This window comes from Xiphophorus couchianus, chromosome 15 (genome assembly GCF_001444195.1).
Source record: "Xiphophorus couchianus chromosome 15, X_couchianus-1.0, whole genome shotgun sequence".
Taxonomy (NCBI): Eukaryota; Metazoa; Chordata; class Actinopteri; order Cyprinodontiformes; family Poeciliidae; genus Xiphophorus; species Xiphophorus couchianus.
This window is the reverse complement of record NC_040242.1, coordinates 8,119,886-8,143,722: the sequence shown is the minus strand read 5'-3', so window position 1 is coordinate 8,143,722 and position 23,837 is coordinate 8,119,886. Positions and strand designations below refer to the sequence as shown.

The 23,837-nt window shown below is 37.8% G+C and overlaps 2 protein-coding genes across 6 annotated transcripts; one reads left to right on the top strand and one right to left on the bottom strand.

Moving 5' to 3' along the window:
• Window positions 1-37: 37 nt before the first annotated feature.
• On the top strand, window positions 38-11,393 carry znf106b (zinc finger protein 106b). Of its 4 annotated transcripts, none has more exons than XM_028040061.1 (21): window positions 54-151; window positions 418-619; window positions 721-782; window positions 1,303-1,506; window positions 2,314-3,546; window positions 3,625-3,943; window positions 4,024-4,090; window positions 4,681-4,835; window positions 4,927-4,987; window positions 6,359-7,022; window positions 7,630-7,679; window positions 7,759-7,892; window positions 7,993-8,127; window positions 8,597-8,713; window positions 8,802-8,993; window positions 9,964-10,026; window positions 10,178-10,297; window positions 10,397-10,468; window positions 10,543-10,614; window positions 10,713-10,859; window positions 11,217-11,393. In XM_028040061.1, exons 2-21 carry the CDS (start codon window positions 482-484, stop codon window positions 11,271-11,273), a joined length of 4,062 nt encoding a protein of 1,353 aa, XP_027895862.1. In that variant the 5' UTR covers window positions 54-151; window positions 418-481; the 3' UTR covers window positions 11,274-11,393. The 4 variants fall into 4 exon arrangements, with proteins under 4 accessions (XP_027895866.1, XP_027895862.1, XP_027895865.1 ...); XM_028040064.1 differs by having other exon boundaries at window positions 84-151; window positions 464-619; XM_028040063.1 differs by having other exon boundaries at window positions 91-151; window positions 453-619.
• A 565-nt stretch (window positions 11,394-11,958) lies between these two features.
• capn3b (calpain 3b) lies at window positions 11,959-23,583 on the bottom strand. Of its 2 annotated transcripts, none has more exons than XM_028040066.1 (23): window positions 23,081-23,583; window positions 21,268-21,337; window positions 20,109-20,227; window positions 19,004-19,137; window positions 18,529-18,697; window positions 18,240-18,323; window positions 18,058-18,149; window positions 17,872-17,949; window positions 17,493-17,653; window positions 17,247-17,416; window positions 17,147-17,158; window positions 16,261-16,469; window positions 16,112-16,148; window positions 15,668-15,691; window positions 14,976-15,062; window positions 14,569-14,646; window positions 14,427-14,484; window positions 14,281-14,345; window positions 13,565-13,633; window positions 13,410-13,488; window positions 13,178-13,294; window positions 12,861-12,919; window positions 11,959-12,324 (listed from the first exon to the last, which is right to left on the bottom strand). In XM_028040066.1, exons 1-23 carry the CDS (start codon window positions 23,399-23,401, stop codon window positions 12,298-12,300), a joined length of 2,319 nt encoding a protein of 772 aa, XP_027895867.1. In that variant the 5' UTR covers window positions 23,402-23,583; the 3' UTR covers window positions 11,959-12,297. The 2 variants fall into 2 exon arrangements, with proteins under 2 accessions (XP_027895867.1, XP_027895868.1); XM_028040067.1 differs by having other exon boundaries at window positions 14,569-14,643.
• Between the last annotated feature and the right edge of the window lie 254 nt (window positions 23,584-23,837).

Genomic DNA, 23,837 nt, shown 5'->3' with positions numbered 1-23,837 from the left:
TCATCCCCATGTTTTGTAGATCGAGTAGCTGGAATTTCCGGTGCTAACAAGAATGAACTATTGGTCGACGTACATTTGGACGCAAAATACGTCAGCAAACATGGCGGCGGTGTAAAGAAGGAGGGTTCTGGAGCCATGTGAAATTTGTCAGGTATTTACAAGACTTGTTTAAATAACTTTGCTGTTTTGTTACATTTGAAAATCTGAACGAAACTTACTTAAATGTTCTTAAATCAGTCTACCGTTGTATTGGAATCGCTTCGAATGTTAATGTGCAACTGCTAACTAAATTCTCAAGAGATTTCAGTTTAATACCACGTTGTCATGGATATTTGTTTAAAAATAATTGAAACATGTTGTCGAGCTTGCCTCTTGACTAGTCTTTTTCTGTAATAACATCATTGGTATTTAAACCAGTGCAAAAACGAGGTAGAGACGGCGAGTGTTTGCAGTTTGGACTCAGGATTGGAGTTGTTCAGACATGGCAGACGTACAGAACAAAAAAAAGGAGGTGCAGAAAGCACCAAAAAAAAAGGCAAAAAAGAAGAAACCTGCACAACCCCTTCAAAATGCGAAGACAAACTACTGCATTGTATGTCGTGACACATATTTAAAAAATGTAAGTGGCTGTAGTTATTACAAATTTTTATTTTTTTTAATTAATTTTTTTTCCCATTAAAAAAAAAAAATCTAACTTTGTTTTTGTCTCCCCAACTGCAGGAAGCACATGATCATATGCAGAGCATGCATCATCACAATGAGCTGGAGAAGGTGTTGGGCAAGTAAGTACCATTTTTTGTAGCAGCAAAAATAAATATTCTATGCGTTTATGTTGTAGAAAGGTTACACATTGTGAATTGGGCTACAATAACAACAAAAAAATCATCATTGTTATGGTTATTATTATCATAACATTGATAATGGATGATTTCACTAAAACAGAAAGGCGCTGTCGCACTAGCCCTACCCAGAAATCAGCATCATTTAATCAATATTGGAACAGGTCCCATGTTGTTTCAATTAGAGTTTGACATTTTCCACATCTGGATTATTAGGGAAAAATATTTGTATTTCCAGGCCTTTTCTTTAACCTGTTTCTAAAAGTTGCATCCATGCATGTTATAACAAGCCTTTATGAAACTCAATCTTGCAACATTCAGGGATTATGATTTTATATTATTGTATTGATGGCATCTTTGTCATAAAGTGTTGTCCTTTAAAAATCTCAAATTATTTGAAAGCTAGAAGTCCGTCTGTATTTTATTTATATCTGATGTGTTATTTCTGTCTTTATATCTATAGGGATGCCTTTCACAATTGCCAGGCATGCAAGATACATTCATTGGGTTTGAACGAATACGGCACTCATATCCTAACATCTCAGCACCAAACTCGGTTTAAGAACCTGAAGAGCAAAAATGTTAAGCCTGTCTCTCTGGTCAAGACTCTCAGCTCAGCTACTATAAAGAGCATCCTGGCAAGAAACAAGGCACTGAGGAACCAGAAGTAAGAATTTCATCTGCTTAATGCTTTGCTGTTGCAGGAAAAAAAACGAGTTTATTTTGTAAAACAAAAATAAAATACTCAAATTGAATATTTGTTTGTTTTGTTTATTTTGGATTCCCATAAGTCATTGCTGTGACAATGCCTTGCTAATGACCTAATTATTCTGTTCAGCTGTGGTGCAGCAGAGGCACATCTAAAAGTTGCAGGACTGCGGCCCTCGAGGACTGGAGTTTGAGACCCCTGCTTTACAGAGTTTCACTCAGTCTATTATAAGCCTGGTGGGCCACCAGGCTTTACTTGTGCCCCACCAGAATAAGCATTGCTTATTTATTTAAGATTTTTTTTAAATGATTGCATTTTTAAGACTTTATAGTTGGTGTTCAGGTATTAATCTTCCAATCTTTCAATAACACATAATTATCAAGTGATATTTTCAAATTTCCTGTCAACTTTAAGCATTTTTTAACTCAAAAACACAACAGGCCACTGGATGAATGAGTGCATAGAGCCCAACCACCAGGCTTAGCAAGTTTTCCGGGGGATACCTTGCTTTATATAATAAAATAATTAAACAGGGCTCTTTTAAAAGCTCTAGCATTTTTTCCATTTAAAACGGGAAGAAATCGACTTATTTTTAGAGGTATGTTTTTATACCTCTATAAAGAAGTTTTGTCCAGCATTTCTGTTGCGTGAAAAGCAACAGGAATGTAAAAGCAACCTTTTAAAGCATGCCTTGTACTAAATTGTGGAACGTGTGGCTAAATGGAAGTTGATTTATATAAAAAGAATGGTTGTTTGTATTTTCAGAAAGAAGGAAGAGAAGAAGACTAGAAAGAAACAGAAGCAGGAAACCGGGAATAGGTGTGCAAAGACACAACAATCTGGTGTTCAAAGCAAAAGTTTGGACTCCAACGGAACGATACAACCCAACCAAATGCAAATGAGAACTCCAAATCAGTGGCAGCAACCACGCTTCCCAGGAAGCAACTATGGTGTCATTCAAAATAAGGAGAACAAAATGTTCCTCATGGAGAAACCGCCTCTATACAGACCATTTCCTGATCAGAACTGGAGGCCACCTTATCTGCCAAGCACTCCTGTTCATCAACCTTTTCATCACCAATATGGCTGGCATGAGGACCACCAATGGCATAATGGTTACTTTGCCAACAACCAGTATTACCAAGGGAAAATGAACAGGTTCCAATCTAGTCCATATAGCTACCCTAGTACTCCAGCTGGCCCGTCGAAACAAATGATGCCCACAGTGAGCCAGAGCAACTTTAACCAGCAGAAACCGACGGGACAATGTTCCATCCCCAGCAGGCCGCTCCCTTATGATGGGGCCAACTTGCTTGATCACAACAAATCAGAGAAGGGGAATTCCACTCAACCAAAACATGCGAAAACCGACTCAGTTCGGCCAGAAAGTTCAAACAGTTCGGCTCCGGGGCATTCCGAAAACAAATCCGGCAGTCAGGCTCCTATGGGGGACGTTGGTGTTGGCTTCACGCTGAAGCAAATCAGGAGAGCACTGGGCGTCAGGGAGCCATGCAGGGCGGATCGAGAAGCTCGGCGGCAGAACGGGAACGACCACACTGAGGATCGCTGCGCAGAGAAGCAAGATGGTGCAGACCAGCAGGCAGAAACTCCGGCTAAGACTGAGCTGGCCAGCACCCATGCTACTGCTGCTAATGCTGGTGCTTTTCCTTCCACTATCACTCCCCCAAAGCAGAAACAGACAACTTCCAAAAAAAGACAAAAACCCAACCAAACACTGAGTCCTCAACTAAACGACAATGAAGCAAAGTCTCAGGAGGCCAGCAATGCTTCGACCTCCGTGATGCCCGCTGAGCTCAATTTTACAAAATCTCCTAAAGTCCGGGTTGCCCACAAATCCAGTACGGCTAAAGCAGCGAAAGAGATCATTCGTAAACCAATCCTGGACAAGCTGCTTCACCTATCCAGAGCCAAGAGCAGGTTGAACTGGGATGAGAGGTACAGCGATATGAAAAGGAAAAGCTTAAAAGGCATGCCGCGGTGAGGACCTTCTCCTGGCACGAGGTGTTTAGTTTGATCTCTTTACCTCTTGATGACCTCTCTTTGTTTTTCGTTCAGGTTCGGAATCAAGTTTGGAACCCAGCCGACTGACGTTGAATGCCCTCTGCAAGAAGGTGACCTGCCTCTATCTGAGGGTTTCCATTGGGAATCATTTCCAGACAGCCTTTTAGTCCCGTCTTCTGCTGTGCCCTGTTCACAAGGCAATCGGCTTGAAACGCAGTCAGAGTCCCAGACACGGGACTCTTCAGAGCAACCCGACGTCCCCCAGGCAAGCTACAGCAGCAAGACGGCAAAAATGGTTTCTGTGAAAGTAGAACCAAAACTGGAGGATGAGAACGAAGAAGTGAGCAGAAAGAGGACTATCAGTATGGTGGAAGTAAGTTGGGATTTAAACTGCGGTATCCAGTTTGATGACTTTTTATATTGTTGGAAGTTCATTATTGGGTATTTTTGCAGGAAGATGGCCTTTCTGACAGACCAAACTGTAAAAAGAAGAAAACAAAATCAAGAAAGGATAATTTAGGTACATGAAAATCTTTTGCTTATGTGTCTGCTATAAACTGTTGGGACTGTAAGTAATTCAAAAGGTTTTTTATTTACAAATCAGACAAAAATGCTTGCATTTGCTGTTTCCTCAGGATCTCTTAGGGTAGGGAACATAATGCCTAAAATATGGAAAATCACTGTTTTATGTAGGTTAAACAAAAGTTTTTCTTAAACACTGCAGAGTACTACAATCTGCAAAAATAAGAAATTTGGTATAAGCATTGTCCTTTTTAGATTAGTATGATAAAATATAGAGACTCCATCTTTTCTTCTGTCCATTCTTTCAGTTATTTTTGCAGGCCTTGTAATTGAAGGCTGACCTTCATAGAAATATTGCAGATAAATTCATGTTTGTTTGTTGACTGAAAAATGGACTGCAAAATTTGAGAATTTGGAAAATATGCATTAGCGCTGACTGATTAGTTTTGAAGTTTAATAAAACAATGTTTTCCATGTTTCAATCTGAAGGAAATGTGTGTATTTTATAAGTAACTGTGGATAACACTTGATAATGTTTGTTCAGATTGTACTGTGCTGTATTTCTAAATGTCTTGTATCATCATGCAGACCAGAGTCAGATGGACCAGCTACTGGCTGTCTCGCTCAGGGAGGACGAGCTGAGCCACTCGCTGCAGGATCTAGACCAATCTATGATCCAGGCGCGCAATGCGCTGCAAACGGCGTACGCAGAGGTCCAAAGACTGCTGCTTCTGAAACAACAGGTCCTGCCAGCTGTTGAAAAATGCAGCATCTTTTATTCTGTCTTTCAGAGGTACTAACTTAATGTTTTCCTCTGTTTTTCTTTTCCTTTAGATTACAACTGAGGTCAACAACCTGAGAACAAAACGCATTGAGATCCTGCAAGGAATGCAAGGTAAAATAAATCACCTCATAAGAAGTAATTTAATCACAAAAATGAAACGTGTCATTTGATTCATCTAATGATACATTAAAGATCGCAAACTTGAAACTTCTTTTACCAACTTAAGAAAAAATATTGGCCACTGGCCATTCCATAAATTGATTTAAAAAAAAACAAATTCACTTTAAATTCATTAAAAAGGAGAGCATAAATATTTGAAATATCTGTATTTTTATTCAATAAATGTCTCTCAAGACACAGAGTGATTGATTGTGTTTTGTCAAAAATCTGTTATAAAATATTGTAGAGATAAGAATAAATGAGCTCCACCTCTCCATAAAAACTTCACCTTCCTTCAGAGGTGGGTGGAGTACACAAAAATTGTGCTCAATTAAGAGTAGCACTACTTCAACATATTTTTAATTAAGTAAAAAGTAGCCATCCAAGAAATTACTGGAGTAAGAGTTATTTTACTTTGGTAAACTACCAAAGTAAATTTACCAAAGTCCTGAGTAACTGATCAAAACATCAATCATTTTATATTTAAATCAGTTTTCCAAATTAGTTTCTTTCAAAATAAAACTTATGAAATGTATGTCTGTGTTTGGTAAATCTTTAGTTAAAACAAGCTTGTTCTTTTTTCGGTGAAATTATTCACAGTGGGTAGAATATCCAGAGATTTTACTCAAGTAAAATTTATACTTGAGTAAAATAGCGATACTTCTAGGGCTGAAAAACTTATCACAATATAAGCGTTTCGTATTAGATATTGATAATTATTGATTACATTTTTGTTTCAAATATCTGAAATATTACCAAACTGTTAGCATGACTGTTCTTTCCACAGTTTTCACTCCACACCGTTGTTTGTTTTTAAGCAGTTAAGAGGCACGTTAGCAGAAGTTGAAACTGCTCTGCAAGTTACTCAATAGGTTGTTGCTAGGTAACCAAAGACTGAGTGAGTGAGTTAGTTGATTCCACCCAATTTTCTAAGCGAGGTTGAGTGGCTAAAGCTTTTCCTTTGTCTACATCTCCCAGAATGCTGTGGTGTTCTGGATCAGAGGTCACTGAAAATTCTATAAATTGAATATTATCTATTGATATTGATCTATCGCAATACTTATTATTATTGATTTACTTTCCAGGCCTGCATTTTTCATTATAAAATTTGTAAGTAAAATTAAAAAATATACATCTCAGTAAAAATACTTTCAAAAGTAAATTTTTTTTAAAATAAGTTATTCAAGTAAATATAAGTAGTTACTGCCAATCCTTCCAACGAGTTGCTTTGCTCATTTCAGATTGCCTTCCAGACTAACAATTCAGATAAATTTTAATAATTGATGATTATGACCCCTAAAAGATAATAATTATCTCTAACAGAAGGATACTCTGGAGCCACCATCATCTCACCTGGTCCTGCATCCACCATGCCATCAACTTCCTTTCCTTCCTCACTGAACCTGCAGCAGCGTGGAGCAACCCGGGCCTCTTCAATGACTCTACCGCAGACGGCTCCCCTCACCTGTCCGGCTGGGTCGCTGAAGCAAGAGGTGGCTCATGTAGTTGCAGCGGGACAGACGAGTCAGCTGTTCATACCCTCTGCTCTGCAACCCACCATTCCAGAGGTCCCCACTTCACCTCACGGACCTCCTCCTGAATCCTTTGCCAGGCAGCAAGAGCAGGAGCCGAGGGACAGGTTGACGTGTGTAAAGACCAAGGTTTCGGAAAAACAAATACAATCTTCGGATGTTGTGGAAGGAGCAGAAGAAAATCAAAGCACAGAACAGGATATAGGAGAACGTCCTGGAAAAGAGCAGGAAAAAGTGTTACTCATGGACGATGAGGTTGATGAGGGCAACGAGAGCGACGACTCAGTGGAGGTGGTAAATGCCTCCAAACTGGATGTCATACACATTGAGGAATCAGAATGTGAGGACTCAACAGAGACAGTTTCTCCAGAGCAGCCCGAAGATCCCCAGAAGTCTGTGAGCGTGGAGCTGAACTGTGTGAGCACGCAAACGTTTCAGCAATGTGAAACAGAGAGGTGAGCTGGGGTCAAGTCTCTGAAGGAAACGGGAACTTTTATGGCAGAGCCGTCCAAAGCGCGGCAAATGCAGTTCAGGAATGATGCAAATTTGTTCCTTGAACTTTTTAATCTGCATACTATTATTACCAACATAATTTTCTTACAAAAGAAAATGTTTAGTATGAAACAAAATATCCACCTTTTTACCACCAACTTCTTATAATAAATGGAACCACGTCTATTGAGAGACTTTTACTGAAAAGCCGACTTTGCTGCACCCAAATCAGCTTTTATTTAATTTATTCAACTCGGTTAAATATTTTGAAAGAAAGTGACCCAAATTGTTTTTAAAACTAAAATGAATTTGATCAACCAAGCCTGAAGGCTCGAGTCTTTCTTTTGATAACATAAAATTCTTTATAAATGTTTGAATAACGATACAGTAAATAACATCCCTTTCCTATCAAAAAAAGGGTTCCTTTATTTGCTTTTTTCTTCTTTTTTTTTTCATTGACTCGCTAATACTTTTAACTCAATCATTTTGGCCCAAGTGAGAGAAAGTTTGGGCACCCCTGTTTTCTGGAATGTGCCTGTTTTGCCAACTTCTGTTTCTTCAATCCCTCAGGAAATCTGTGCCTGCAGTTAAACAGAAAAAAGATGTCAGTCAGCCTGCAGGTAAGGGTGTCTCTTTTTTTGTCTTTCTAAATGCGCCACATTGAAAAAAATGATGTGTCTAAACATGATGACATTCCAGAGTCTGTGGAAGAAGAGGATCCTTATTTAGGGGACTTTTTGAGTCATTCCGGCCCCGTCCACGGCCTTCAGATCCACAGCGGACAGCTATACACGTGCTCAGGAGATAACACGGCCCGGGCCTACAGCCTGCTGGTATGATGTTGGAAATTCAAAAGCGGCCTTCACAAAACAGAGAAGCCTTATTGTCTCAGACATGAATGGAGAGTTAAAAAATGTGTTTTTATTCATTCAGACCAGAGAGTGTGAAGCGGTGTTTCAGGGTCACACAAACAAAGTGAACTGTCTGCTGGTGTCGTCTCTACCGAACATGCCTGCACGCCTCTACACCGGATCCAGTGACCAAACTATTCGCTGTTACAGCATAAAGGTACGAAATGTCTCTGAAAACATTTAAAACAAGGTAAATTTTTTCTCCTTTCTTCCTCCATTTCTTGCTTCTCCTTCCTTTCCTTCTTTGCCTTCTTTCTTTAGTTTTGTCTTCCATCCTCTTTGCATGCATCCATCTCATGGATTTAGCAGTTGTATGTATATAAAATTAGATTTTCTGCCAACAGTTTCCTACAATATATCTGTAGAAAACTCTATTTAAAATTTTAAAGTTAGGTTCGAAAAGACTGTTTAATGTGCAAAGCTTTTAGTGCTTCAGATCTTTAACATAAAAGATTGCTTTATTGGTGGATGACTGGGTTATTGCATTACATTAAGACTGTTTATTACTCTTTTCCTCAGATAACCCTTAGACTATATCTCCTGAAAGTTGAAAGAAATCAGAAATTATTTATCAGTAGTGACTCTTCTTTTATACTTTGGATGTCTTTATTTTTCTTAATTTGTAGTCTAAAAAGTGCCTTGACCAGATCACTCTACCAGACAGAGTGCTGTGTTTGCACATCGCCTGGAATATTCTGTATGTTGGGCTCGCCAGCGGATGTGTCATCAGCTATGACCTGAAGGTCAGCAGCCATTTTCCATCAAATCTGAACTGTTTGAGGCTGCAGAAAAAGGCGAAATCCTCATCGTTTCTTGCATGTCGACATTTAGATGCTGAAGGAACTGGACATGCTGGAGTGCCACGGCCCACGCGGCGTGAGCTGCCTCGGCACGTCTCAGGAGGGCGCGCGGCGCCTGCTGCTGGTCGGGTCGTACGACAGCACCATCAGCGTCCGCGACGCCAAGAGCGGCCTGCTGCTGCGGACGCTGGAGGGTCACACCAAGACTGTGCTTTGTATGAAGGTGACGAGAGCATGCCGTCTAATACTGTAACATGTTTTCTGCTTTTATTGGCTCTAGATTAGGATCATTTTTGTTGCACTTAGATGAAAAAGAGCTATAGTATTCTTCAGGGAAAGGTTCAGAGTGAAAATTGTTGTTTTAACAACCAGCTTCCTCTTGTTTCCTTATCTTATCTCATAATGGCTTTGACATTATGATATAATGTCTTGCAAAGGAATTGATACCAATTGAACTTCTTCATATGCTATCTTGTAATAACAAACTGCCTTTGATGTGTTAAACCAACATGTTTCAACATCCATCCATCCATTCATCCATTCATTCATTTTCTTCTGCTTTACCCGGGGTCGGGTCACGGGGGTAGCAGCTTCAGAAGGGAGGCCCAAATTTCCCTCTTCCCAGCCACTTGTTCCAGCTCTTCCGGGGGAATCCCAAGGTGTTCCCAGGCCAGCCGAGAAACATAGTCTCTCCAGCGTGTCCTGGGTTTTCCCCGGGGCCTCCTCCCTTCAACATGTGGAGGCTAAATGATTAATGATTTAATCATTTTTCTCTTTTGAAAAATGTCTTGACTCAGTCAGATTGGATGAAGTGTGTCTGTGAATAACCTGTCGCAATAAATTAACTAATCGCATCATGATTTCCATTTGCATGATTGTTTGATTTTCTCATGTCTTTCTCTCTTTCTACCAAAGACTGTGTGATGGAAAGCTTCAGTCTGGTACATTGGTTTCAACCAGCAGTTTTGTCTAGACAGACTTCAGTATTCATTTTACTTGTTGTTTCATTAGTTTTGTTTGTTGTTTTTGGATATTTAAAATGTCTTCTACATTAAATCTGTTTGTTTGTTCTTCCACTTCTGAGTTACGCAGGAGCTGAGAACATTTGCAGCATTCCTTTAAACTTCTTTAAACCGTATTATTCTCTATCTGTCTAGATCTGTTGTTTTAGTTTACTTTTCTGTTGTTTTCAGGTGGTGAATGATCTGGTTTTTAGTGGTTCCAGTGACACATCTGTCCACGCCCACAACATCCACGCAAGTCCTCCACATTAATTGTCCACATTCTGAATAAATCACCTTCACATTTATTATGCCCAGTGTGCAACCAGTAATTAAACCTTGATTTGTTAAGGTAACCTGTATTTCTTGTAAGCTTCATGCTCTCTCTTGTTGTTGATGCTTACAGACGGGGGAGTTGGTTCGGATCTACAAGGGTCACGGTCACGCCGTCACATCCATCGTCATTCTGGGGAAAGTGATGGTGACGGCCTGCCTGGATAAATTAGTTCGTGTTTATGAGCTGCAGGTATCGTTTAATCCTGAGAGTTGCTTCCATGTGAATTGTGTTAGTCAGATCTGTGGGGACGAAACCACTTCAAACATGCTGTCTGGTTTGTTTTTGTAGTCCCATGATCGTCTGCAAGTCTACGGGGGTCACAGTGACATGGTGATGTGCATGGCTGTGCACAAGAGTGTGGTAAGTGGACTAAAACGAGCCTTGGGTGTTAAAATTATGGATTTTCAGGTGCACTGATAAATTGTTCTACACAGATCTACACAGGCTGCTATGACGGCAGCGTTCAAGCTGTAAAACTCAACTTACTGAAAAACTACCGCTGCTGGGTAAGAACTGCAGACAGACGGGAAGCTTGAACCCTCTCACAGTGGCTTTTTTTCCCATTTCTTTCTGTAATATGTGGTTATGTTTGTCCTCTGTCCAGTGGCAGAGTTGCTCCCTGATTTTTGGCATTCAGGAGCATCTCTTTCAGCACCTCATCCAAGACCACAGCAACTCCAATATGCAGACGGTCAAATGTCGCTGGAAGGAGTGCAACCATTTTTTCAGCACACAGCAGTCAGTCAGACAGGTAATTGGTTTATATAATATAATCTTTTTATTATAAAACTCCCACTTTACAATAATGCACTACTTTGTGTTATAACATTAAAGACAAAATATAAAAAGGTCAAGCAAGATAATTATTTTTGCAGAGCTTTTAGATGTAATTTTATCAGCTTTATAAATATTTAATAAAATGAGAAGAGTAGATTTTTTAAAATAATTTATTATAATATCTGCTCACAGCTTTAAAACGTTTTGTTTTCTGCTTCAGACTTTTCTTCTCCTGAAAGGGATTCAGATATTATTGACATTTAAGCATTACATTTCCCATAAATATGTTGACTTTGTAAGCTGCTAAGTTATGTTTGGGTTTTTCCTGCAGGAACTGCCCGAACACCTGCAGAATCACATTGAGAGTGACGGCAAGCTTCAGCCTTGACAGGAGGGGAGTTGAAGCTATGCAGAAGACGATGCAAAGAATCTGTGCGTTTTGCTCTTTTCTTTGTAGAAACACATCTGATACCGATATTCTGGAATAAATTCGGGGTTTAAATCATCACATCTGACTTTTTTCTGAAAACATCTGCAGCATCAGATGTAAAGAGCTACCTCAATTCTTTCCAGTTTCAACAGTATTTCCTCTGTACAGTTTTTTTTTTTGTCTACATGCTGGAAAGGATCAATCATTCGTATTTTTTACCAGCTACTTGACACAATTTTAATTAATATTGAATTGACATTATTTCATACATGAAGCAAATCCTTCAGATAATTTCTATAAATAATCAATTTTAAGCTTTATTATTTGTGCATAAATAATTATGCTGACATGCTCCAGCATAATTTTATAGTTCAGAGGCCGTTTACACTAATAAACATAATTATGTCATAATTCAGCAGATTTAGTCACCCAGGGGAATTACACCAATATAACCCAACTGGTGTAAAATACTGATCTGTTTTTAAAGATTATAATACTTACTAAAAATGAGTTGAAGTTATCTTTCATATCCATCAGACTGACATTGATTTTTTTTTTTTTTTTGGTGAAAGAGTAAATCGTTTCTTTACATTTCTGTATTTTTCCATGGAATTCTTGCATAAATAAAGAAAGTACTTCATAATTCATTTCACTTTCTTTATGCTTTTTGCTCAACAATAATATGTACTGTTTGTGTATGGAAAAAAAGCAAAACAAACATGTTTTCCCTCATTCTTTTAAATATTTTTTCCAGAAAGATTTAGCAAACAGGTTCTTTCATATTCATAACATTAACGTTGACATTTTTAAAAATATTTTCATAGGCTGAGATGAAATTTATAACTTTGATAAGCTAAAATTAAATGCTTAAGCCACAATGTAGATTAAACTTGCCATCAAAACCTCACTTTAATGGCATTAACAGTACCGAAACATGATTTAATGACTCTAATGATCAAGTAGATCGCCGGGTAATCTTCATCTAGGAATACATCGTCAGCTGAAGCCACTGGAAGAAAACACAAACAACATTTTTATTTTACCTTTTTTTAATGGTATTTAACAGTAATCCAAAGAATTTAATCGTTATTTTAAAACTCTTATTAGTCGGAAATTAGATTTAGATTCATCCTAAAATTGTTTTTGTAGTATTTTGTAACCAAACAATAAACCACTTAAAAGGAAACCAGCAAACCCGGTGGAAAAGACTTTTTTTGTGTGAGAAATATTTCAGATTCTTTTAATATTTGACTGTTTAAGCAATTCAAAACAAATTAAAAATTCCTGCTGCAATATCCACTCCCAACTCATTATCTTGTGTATTTCAAGAGGTTGATAACGGAATGCCTGTTGTGAACCTTATAAGATGTATATTTAACTTGCTAAAGCTATTAAATAGAAGTTATTTTTTATCAGCAGTCAAATACCCTCCGAGGGTTAAGCCAAAAGAAAATCTCACTGATTTCTACAAAATGCAGATTTAAGTTTTAAAGAGGTGAAACACAAAACGCAACATAAACCAGAGAAATAAACAAAGCAACTTACCTCCAGGACATTTAGTTTAATTATTCCATCTCCGTCTTTATCGAAGGCATTAAAGGCCCCTGAAAAACAAACAGATAAAGCCAAATCAGATTTCTTTTTATCATCTTTCAACTCATGCTGTGATTCCTGCAACTTATTCTGATCTAGTTTATGCCATTAGTGCGACCTTTGACTCCCTATGTGGAATCTGAAAAAGATTGATTCTTGTCATTTGGTTATTTTTCACGTTTTTCCTTAGTGAAAAGGCAAAAAGTGATTTTCTATTTCTTTTGGTGTCTGTAGAATGAAAAACTTAGTGTTGAAATATTTTTACTCACTGAACATTCCCTCTAGTCTCACAAAACAGCAGATGTAGCTGTCAAAGTCAATGTTGAGGTGCTCGTCTGCATATCGCATGGCTATTATGTCGTACAACTGTTTGTTGAGGTGAAACCCTGCAGAGACGGATACATTTTTTTAAGCCCAGTGACATACAACTTAAGTTTAAAATCAGTTAGAATGTAGACCAATTATCAGTATCTATAACTGATTAAATGGTTTCTTTTCCACCTGCATCATTGACAGCGTTCCTCATCTCAAAGCTGCTGATGGAGCAGGACTTGTTTTGATTGTACTGTTTGAAGATGAGCTGGAAAAAAAGAAGATATTAGGACCAAAAACCGTCAGCATCACCAGACATGAAACCAGAGCTGAATGTGTCCTACCTGCCACGCTTTTATCTTTTTCCACAAGTGTTTGAATTCCTGGAGATTCAGTTTGCCCGATCCATCAGTCTGAGAAATAGTTAGTCACAGAAAAATAAGTTCACAAACCTAGTTATTGTTAATGAAGCAATAACTAGGTTATGGTCTTCCTAATGAAGGAAATGGAAGACCATTTTTAGAAATAATTTTAATAATGCTGAGATGCTAAAACAATCCATAGTCAATTTCTTTAAAGAAAAAAAGTTTCTATAGAAGTAAAATGCAAAAAGTACTTAAAATGTTCAGTTCTTAGTGTTTCAATAAGTCAAGTGCTTAAAATAGATTTGTATCTGTTTCTTCCAGTAATTTATGTCGTTTAAAACACACTGAACCAATGAAAGTCCTGAAATTAATACAATAATAATGCGCAGTCATTTATTATTTCACAAAACAGAGCTTAAGAAGCCACTTAAAGAAAAATAACTTCTCTCTGACCGAAATTACTAAAGGACAAAAATCCGTCTTTCATAACAGTTTCCTGTTTCTGAGCAATTCTTGGAAGTGCTATCATGTTGCGAAATCTTATTCTCAACCTTCAACCTTCTGACCAGTTGTGCCACATTTCCCCAAAAACTTTATTAAAATAGAGAATTCATTCATTGTGAATCCACGAGTCAGCAGGGAAACACCCTCCATGTTTTTTTACAACTTTCTGCTTTTAGCATTTTAAAGGATACATCCATTAAGGCGATCATGCTTCGACACGTCTCAAGACTGAAGCCTTCTGTCTTTATCTCACTATCTATAAAATCATTTTAAAAAAAGCAAAGATCAGAATATAAAAATTTTACATGGGCGCTGTAAACAAATTGTAGCTCTTTACGTTTAGAAAGAACGTTCTTCATGACCGTCTTGAGTTCGTTTGCACAGATCTCCATGTCCTAAGGGAGGGAGGAGATATTTGCCTGATTAAACAGCCAAGACATGATAGTTTCTGTAAATCTGCCTCATTCCTGCATACACACCTCGCCTGCAATCTGTTTGTAAATGGCTCTGAACTTTTTCTCTTCCTCAGTCTCTTCCTCAGCTTGCAGCTGTTTCTGCTAGCAAATGGATGAGAAGAAAATAATTCACAAACATTTTTTTTAAAGTATACTTCCTTTGCACACTTAGATGCATTAAAGTAGGGGTGTCAAACTCCAGTCCTCAAGGGCCACAGTCCTGCAACTTTTAGATGTGGCTCTGCTGAACCACCTGAATAGAATAATTAGGTCATTAGCAAGGCTCTGGAACACATATCTACACATGGAGGAGGTCATTAAGCCATTTCATTCCAGCGTTTGGTACCTGTGGCACATCTAAAAACTGTAGGACTGCGGCCCTCGAGGCCTGGAGTTTGACACCTGTGCATTAAAGCATTAAAGTTTATTACCTTTGGTTTCTTCCTCTTTTCCCCCTGAATGCCGTCGTGCTCAATTTCTTTGTTGGCGTGAGCTCTGTCTGATACAAACACAATAGGCTGGCGTGCGTGACCCCCCCAATATGAAAGAGGACATGAAAAAATACAAAAGAGTTAATTGCATAATATAACAATAGTGACCTAAATAAATACTGGCACCTCTGGAAAAAGATGTCTGAAAACCTTGAACTAAATTCAGTTTTCATTGCAGTGCTAACATCTCACACTGACCAACAGTGAGTTATTACTCTAACTAATAGAGCACTTTAACTCTACTAAATAGAGTAAAAATGCTTTAATTAAAGCATTACTCTAATTAATAGTTGGAGTAAAGCATTTTTAAAGCTTCTCAATGAGTTTCAAGTCAGGAAATTTGACTGTGCGCCATTGTTTGAGCTGTTCAGAGGTGGACTTGTTTTGGAGGGCTTTAATTCCTTATCTTGCTGAATAATGCAAGTGAACAGTCACAAACTGATGGTCATTTGCATTTTATGTGTGTCTTAAGTTATCTTTGTCTAAAATTAACATTTCTTTGATGACAAAACATTTAAGCAAAATTAAAGTAAAAGATCTGAAGGAGGGTGGGGGTTACTTTTTCACCGACATGCATGTTAAGAATAAATTTAGCTCAAAATCCAGGAATTTCAGCTTTATTCTGTTATTACCTTCTTTTTCTTTTTCTTCTCTTGCTGAAGGACAAGGAGGAACAGAGAAAAATAATCAATAAATAGATTTGAAAACACATGAATTAATGGCAAGAAAATGAATAGCAATGATAAATGTAAGATGCAGCTAACAGTTAAATTTCATTATATTCTAGAAATGTCCCTATATAGCACAATTTATTATTATTGGGTTAGTTTTTAATTACACAGTTTGTCTATATTATTCATTTCTGATACAGGTTTAGCAGCATATTTTCAGTCCCTGTGCAGTAAAACAGTCCTGAATTTTACTAAAACCATTGGCCTTAACATTTAACCGTCACCTATCTCTAAACCTTCAAACTCTCAAAAACTGGAAAAGTTAATAAAATAGATTCTTACACATGCAAAACAAATTCAGCTGCTACAACATGAGCCACTATGAATCTATTGTAGTGTGCAAACCTCTATTTGACCAGTTTGAATGGTGCTTCCTACTTCCCTATGGAAAGAAAAACACAGACATTAATTACCAACGTTCATTCTTATTCACTTTTTTAATTTGAATCCCTAACTTCGGACCTCAGAATAACTGGAGCATCAGGGATACTTACTCAGATGTGCTCTGCTTCTCAGAGAAGACCCTGAGGATGAACTCTCCCTCCTCATGGGGTTCAAAGGTCGTGGGGATGATGGCATACTCTCCCGGAGGCAGTCGGAAGCGCTCCGACACCTCCCGCAGGTTGATGTAACTCTTGCATTTAGCTGTGGAGGCTGTGTAGAGGAAGAAGTCCTTCTGCAGATGTTGATTCTGGCCTTGCATCTGCACATTTTAAAGAATCCTGAGATGTGACTGAACTCTGCATCAAAGGTTGTAACAATAAAAAATAATGATAAATTTGAAAGTATATAATATTGAAATGAGAGAAAATACTCTAATACCCACAAGCATTAGCAAAAATGTTATAAAAACTGGTAGAATTGGTAGTGGTCACGTTGAACAAAAGGTTTCTCATTATGCTGATGATGCATTAGTTATTTCAAATCCCTCGTTTTTCCTTTTCTATTAAGTTTTAAGTTTACTTTAAGTTAAGTTTTAAGGTTATGAATAATATAAATTATTTTTAAAAAGTGATTAAACTTGACCTGTCTGACATTCCAGCTCAACTGCAATTGGCAACAGTGGATAAGAAATATCTTAACTTGGTTTTTTTTCTTTTTCTTATAAATTACATTGGTAATCTATGGGTTTGCTAATAAATTTACATGTTTATTTGCTGGAGTTACGGTTAAGGTTTGACAAGCCATCATAAGAAAGTTTGCAAATATTTTTCTAAGGGCTAAAACATAAAAAACTAAGAGAAATTGCCATGGGTTCATTTTTAAGGTCTATGCAGTGTATGTTTGACCACTACTGGTTCTCCTCTCATACTTCAGTCAACACATGTAACCTTGGAGAAAGTCCTGATCGGATCATTCTTGAAGACGGGTATACTGTACCTTCTCTGGCACCTGCAGAACAAAACAAAAATTAGACTTGAAACAGAGTTTTTAGTGTTTTCAATTGATGTTGAGAATAAATCTGTCATGTAAACACAACCTTGTAGATAGAAAATCCAACGGTAAGGAATTTTGCTCCTTTATGGCGCTGCATCCTCCGACCCTTTTGCATCAAGGCTACAACAACAGTGCAGACCACCTGCCCGTCCTCTGGGTCGTCGTCCTCCTCATACAGCTGAAGCCGATACTGAGGGTTTGTCCAAAATGTGTCTATAGAGAATTTATGATATTAAACTAGATTTTTTTTTAAAGTTTAATAAAAAATTTGTTCATTGAAAGGGCAAACCTGGGAAGTTCCTGCAGCCACCAGCAGAACTACCTCTCACCCAGCGACCTTCATTGACCGAAACCGTCCAGGTCATCCGTACGTCATCCTGCAGACCGTCGGGGGTGAGGTTACATATCTCAAGTTTGGTGAAAGTCTTCTTGAACTCATCAAAGGACATCCTGGTAAAAAAAAAAAAGACCAAAAAGAAAGCTTGTAAGGAGAGCTTAGTCACATTATAATAAGATGAGAGTAATTTCTGCTCTGACCTTCATTGTAATAATTGTGAAGAAACATTACATTGAAGGATCAAACCAACAAATCCAGCCTTTCAGGTGTTGTGGTTGCATTTAAGGAGGAAAGGCTGTGATAACGATGCAGCTACAGCATTTTCACTCACCAGAACTCACTTGTCTCCACCGTCTGTTTTTTCAGATTCTCCCTGTCTGCAGTAGAAATAGTCGACCACTCTTCTGACCTATGAAAAATATCAGCAGAACAATCAGTAGACTTTACATATTTAATGTGCAATTATTCTTTCACACTTGGTTTTAAATTAATTTACAGAAGCAGTTTTACATCTTACTTGGCACTCCAGCGACCCTTCCAAAGCACAAATCCCCAGGGATTACGTAGACGAATCAGGCGGATTCTGGAGTCCTTTGAGACTTCGTCACACTGAGAAGACACCACATCCCATTTCACATTAGAAACATCTTCTACTGCCAGGACGTATAAGTCTGCATTCAAATGAAATTTCTGTTGCACCTCTTCCAGGCCGATGATGGAGTAGGCGTGACCCCTGACCAGCCCTTGGTCAGTCCGGGTCTCTATTTCATTGGCGGAGGAAACCTGGCAGACATATCAAAACAAAGATGTACTTTTTTAGTAAAGTTTATTTGCAACAGGGCAGGTCAAAGTGATTTAGACCAATTGTGAAATGTTCTTCAGCTGACAGAAGGCCCACTTTTTGCTTCTTTAGGGAGAAAGACATCTTTACTGCATTTTTTTTTACTGCTTTTTGCAGTAAAAATTTAGTGTTTTGTCCAACACTTACATCTATGGAGCTGCCCATCAGCGAGCCCCTCTCCAGCGCCTTCCTCATGATGGTGAAGAGATCAGCAGGTGCCTCGGACAGCTCAAAAAACTCAGTGACTCCACCTGTGAAATCCTCCATGGCTTCCAACGTGTTTCCCCCTTTCAGTGCCTCATAAGATCCATGCAACCTGAGAGAGAGGCCAATCATTCCCGAAGCATTGCTGAGGTGTCTGATCTCAAAGGCTTTTATCACAGCTTCTGCAGCCAACTCAGGAAACATGAGAAGTTTCATGGTTACATGCCAAAATGTGTACATCTTGATTAGACATTTGGTTTCCTGCTTTCCTTCATAAAAGCTTTTTATGACATACGTTTGCATCTTATCCCCAGATAAGATAATATATATATTATCTTATGTATATAAGATAATATATTATAAATATGCTTTTAAATAAGAAGGTCGTGGCTGAACCTCATAGACAGACGCTCCTTACTTGGCATAAGCTTTTTCCAACAAAGCGCTCCAGAATTCGTTCTTTCTGAAAGATTTGGTGAAAACCAGCTGGTTGTCGCAGGTGGGGATGCGGTCATCCACAACCACATCAATCCATTCGCCATAACGCCAGAACTAAGTGAAAGAAAAATGTAAAATCCATCACCAGGCAAAGATGAAATCCGACCACCTTTATGTGAGAGTATATTTAAACACCATCACTTAAAACTGCCAGTAAATATCTCTATCCTCCTGAGACCCAGCAATACATTTTTGTCCTCTGTGGAGGACATAGGTTTTTTGTTCATAACTCTGAAACCATACATGCCACTGTGTTAAATCCTGTTGGTCCTTAGAGAGGACATCCTGGGCCTCAAAATGTGTTCATATTTGCCACAAGAGAGTCCCGATGTCCTCTCCAAAAGACATACTCTAAAAAATAAATAAAAACATGTTTTGAAATGTTTTCAATTGTAGAGATGTTTTTTCACTCCAAAGAGTCATGTAGTGTAAAAAAAAAAATTCAAAAACTTTTTTTTCTCTGGGTCTCAGGAGGCTATGGTGTATTTTAAAATGTTTCCTTAGGAAATTGAATCAAGAATTACATTTGCATGGAGTTATGGGACTCAGTATCCTCAGCACATTTTTTTCTTTTACAGTGACTTATGAAAATTAGATAAAATAACATGTAATCTATGGTATATCATCATAGTATTTACATAGGTATGTATGAAATCATAAACTTTCATACATTGTGTTTTATGAGTCTGTTCTTTCTAAGCACAGATTTTATGTAAATTTAGTTTATCAGGTCACTGAATTTGAGGTCCTTGCATTTTAAAACATTACCACTGACACTAACTAGTGCTGTTTTTTCAGAATAATACTCTTTCACCACCATGCTTGATAGTATGAGGTGTTTGTGCTTATGTACCGTATTCAGTTTTCTCCAAAAATGCTGCGTATTACGGATAAAAATAACAATATTTGTCCTCATCTGTACAAACATTGACATAGGCCATTATTTTAGGAAGGTGACAGTATTTAACAGCAGTACCACAAACTTTCATTTTCAGCTCCACATTGCATCAACACTGATATGAAACCTGAAAGTGGAAGATTCCGGCGTAATTTTCAGTGAAGCTCTGTTCTGGAGGAATCACTCTGTACAGCAGCTTCTCGTTCAGAGTCAGACAGGCAATGGCGGCGAGCAGCCAGCAGTCCCCTGCCAACAGATTTATGATCTATGAGGGCTGTGGGTTTATTCCAAGCAAACATTTGACTTTGAGCCACATTGCAGCAGGTGTTCATCAATAGTTACAATGAAAGTTGCTCCATGTGTTTAAGTCCTCAAACATCTTTCACTTGAGCGCCAGCTGCAATTACTCTTTAAATAGAAGTAGAAATAAAATGAGTAGAAATAAAAGCAGAAATAAATAAAATTTGCTTAGAAATGCAATTTAGTAAGAAAATATTTTGTCTAACTTTGCATTTTCATCCAAGTCTGACAAAATGTTTAAAATGTTAAATTTATCTGCTATGAACACACTGTCTATTGTTAAAAAAGCCACTATTGACCCACAAATTATAGAAAAAGACATGTTTTTTTGTTACTAATAACCTAATGTAAACTTATACGTAAATACATGTATTATAAATTATGCATAAATAAAACATTAGTTGTAGATGGGTCATTTTGTCTGTATAAAATCAACCTTTTGATGGTGAGAAGCTTTGCCTCCTTTACGAATTGTTGTAAAGGAACATTTTGCTGCTTTTCATCCTGTGCAACCATTTTTAAACACCAAGTCTTCTCAAAACTGAACTGAATTATCCCACTCTCAAAGCAACTTTGATATTATGTTTGTGAAAGTAATTTTTAAAAACGTAGAAGTTTGTTTGCTACTTTACCCATGCCCAGTTAAATAATCATAATTTAAAACGCTGACACAAAATTGGTTAGACAAAAAACAAGAAAACTGACCTCTTTATTATATTAATGTGTTTATTTATGGGTTCCCAGTACCTCAATAAGTCACAAAAGCTGGAAATATGGACAATTTATGAACATTTATTTACAATATTATAAATCAAAAATATATATATTTGCATTTTTAGAAAGAATTTTTTTTGCATCTTAAATCTAAAATATTTTATGATTATATAATTTTCTATACTGTTCTGGACTGGGGTTATGCTACAGTTTTGAAAAGCAGTAAGCTAATGCAACGTTGCCTGTAAAAGCAGGACCAGCTTAAAAATTACCCAGAGTTCCTTGGCAGATGTCAGTTCTGTTGGCTCCATCGACGATAAACTGGGGATCTTCACAGATTTCCTGGAAGGCAAAAAAAAAAAGTTACATATAACTATCAAACGTCAACTTAGATTTAACTGTAATGCTGTGAAAAGCCAAACTTTAACAATGTAATATATTAAATTTATTGATTCTGCCAACAATTTTGATTCAAAATTGTCCCTTTAAACCACTTTAAGGTGCATTAAAGGTAAGAAAATGCAAAAGTAAACAAGGGATTTATTAAATCAGGTTAACTCTGACATCCTGTACACATGAGCTACCAACACAGAGATCTTAAAAGCTGGAGTCATGTTCTTAAATTAGAGCTTGCTCCACTGCTGTCCCACCGGGAGGGATTCATTCATGTGTCACTAATCTCAGCCAAATGCCTCAAGCAGCATAAATTATCGGTGATCGTGCAGAAATCACACCCCAAATTAAGTCAGCTGTGACAATGTGAAACACATTTCTTTTACATAAATTACCAAACATCCATGCTGAGAACTACTTTTATCCAAAAAAGATTGTTTGACCTTGAAGCACACGGTTTAACTTCAGATAGTTGTGTAAACTGGACAGGTTGGCGTCAATTTTCTCATCTTCCAGTCTTCAAAAATGATTTCTTTGAACCTCATGTTTATACTTCATATGCAAGATCCAACATTTAGTCTGATTATGTTTATTCACTAAAGGAAAAACTCATCCTTCTCTTCTGCTCACTCCGCAAGTTTTCTGTAGAATCAGGTGTGGGGCGGACTGGGATGAAGGTTTATTTTGGATCAAATGGAACAAATTATGACCCGTTTTAGAAGTAGCCTTGACATTTTTTTTTATCTAACATTTGTTGTTATATTAAAGAACTCATGAGGCTTTTCATTCTAACAACATTCCCAGGATGTTTGAAAGAGAAACAGGCCCACAGCATCACAGGTCCTCCACCACTCTTAACTGTGAGTAACAGTAGAGTTCAGAGAACTTCACATGCTAACTTTAATTTGCATCTTATGGTTGCTATGGAGAACTTGTGATCCCAAGATGATACTCTTTTTTGCAATATTTAACAGTGAGAATTAAAGCTTGTTTTACCTTGTTTCTGTGAATTTATATTTATTCACCAAGGAAACAGAAAATCAATGGATACTAACAAAAAGAACCAGAAATTTTGGTCAGCATACAAAAGGAAAGCATAAACTGAAGAATGCTTCAGTAACATTTCCTTTCAGTGTAAGATTATTCTACTACAGTGAGTGCACTTGATCTTCCGTTGCGGCGCTCCTTAAGTTTTGGATGTTTTCTTTTTTAACCACAGTTTACAAGGGTGTTTAATGCTGTACGCTTGGGTTAGGATTCTGCAATGTCTATGTTTGTTTTTAGTGTGCAGATCTGTGTCAGTACGTTGGCCAGTACTCTGGGTCGGTGTAAGTGTCTCAAATGATGCTAGTTTCTGCCAAATGCTCCTGTCACACCTGCTACAAAAGGTTACATGTGATCAAAGACAAATCTCAAACTCACGTGTGTCTCAGAAAACTATACAAGTGTAACTTTGCCTTTACATTTTCCAGTGTTAGTCAGCTGAGTGTGACTGGAAGGTGATAACCCACAAGTATGCACTTGCTTCTCATTGCTGACATATCAGCCAAATGCTTCGCCCATATGCTGCAGTGGAGGTGTTGAGATATACAGGGTTTGTTGTGGAGAGCTTTTATAATCAACTTATAGCCTCTACTCCATTATGTGCAACATATCCTGAAGCATCTGACAAAAACCGAGAAGGGTACTCACTGAGGGACGTTTCCACTCAAACTTCATTTCGGGCTTCTGGCTGTAAAAAAGTGAGGAGTCGTTTGCAGGGAAGAGAGGATCCTCAAAAAGAATATGCTTTGTCACATATTTATCCCTCAGCTCCAAAAAGGTCTTCAGGCGCTTTGCATCTTTGACGGCCTCGTTTCTGCTGAGAATGGCAGAGTAGATGGAGTTTGCTCCTGTGATCCCGTAGTCAACATTGCCATCAGCCTCCAGTGACGCCTCAGTGTCACGAAGCACTTTCACCTTTGTTTTTTCAACCATAGGTTCCTTCTCTGGATGGTTCCCGTCCTCCATCATCTAACCCTCTAGTATCACTACTGCAAGTTGGGGACTTTTCTTTGCTAAAAGAAGATGTGAAGTTGCAAAATAACCCTGAGACACTTCCTGTGTTGTCCTAAACTAATCACTTTTAGTTCCTTTCTTTTCTAAAGCAAGAGTTATTACTGCTTCTGTGGGCTAAGAGCCACACTAGCAGTGCCCCTGGAGTAGCTGCACCTAAATATAAACCTTTTTAAGAAGGGGAGGAGGCTTCTCGGAGGTTCTCAATATCCAAAGTTCACAGTGTGGCTGTCAGATGAACAGCGTGGAATGAACTATGTAGTTAAATATATATTCAAAATCATACATTCCCCCACAAAGCCATGTTTTGTAGCTAGATTTTAATAATAGGATGAGAATTTTTATTTATTCTGCAATCTTTGCAGAATAAATTAAAATTACAACAAACACTAAC

Bases quoted from the DNA above. Each gene is read 5' to 3' on its own strand.
- znf106b (XM_028040061.1), top strand. From the start codon at position 482: ATGGCAGACGTACAGAACAAAAAAAAGGAGGTGCAGAAAGCACCAAAA. The intron at 783-1,302 runs GTAAGTACCATT...TTATATCTATAG, and splicing joins CTGGAGAAGGTGTTGGGCAA to GGATGCCTTTCACAATTGCC. The intron at 4,091-4,680 runs GTACATGAAAAT...ATCATCATGCAG, and splicing joins ATCAAGAAAGGATAATTTAG to ACCAGAGTCAGATGGACCAG.
- capn3b (XM_028040066.1), bottom strand. From the start codon at position 23,401: ATGATGGAGGACGGGAACCATCCAGAGAAGGAACCTATGGTTGAAAAA. The intron at 12,920-13,177 runs GTGAGTAAAAAT...TTTGTTTTTCAG, and splicing joins GAGACTAGAGGGAATGTTCA to GGGCCTTTAATGCCTTCGAT. The intron at 12,325-12,860 runs GTAAGTTGCTTT...GTTTTCTTCCAG, and splicing joins TTAAACTAAATGTCCTGGAG to TGGCTTCAGCTGACGATGTA.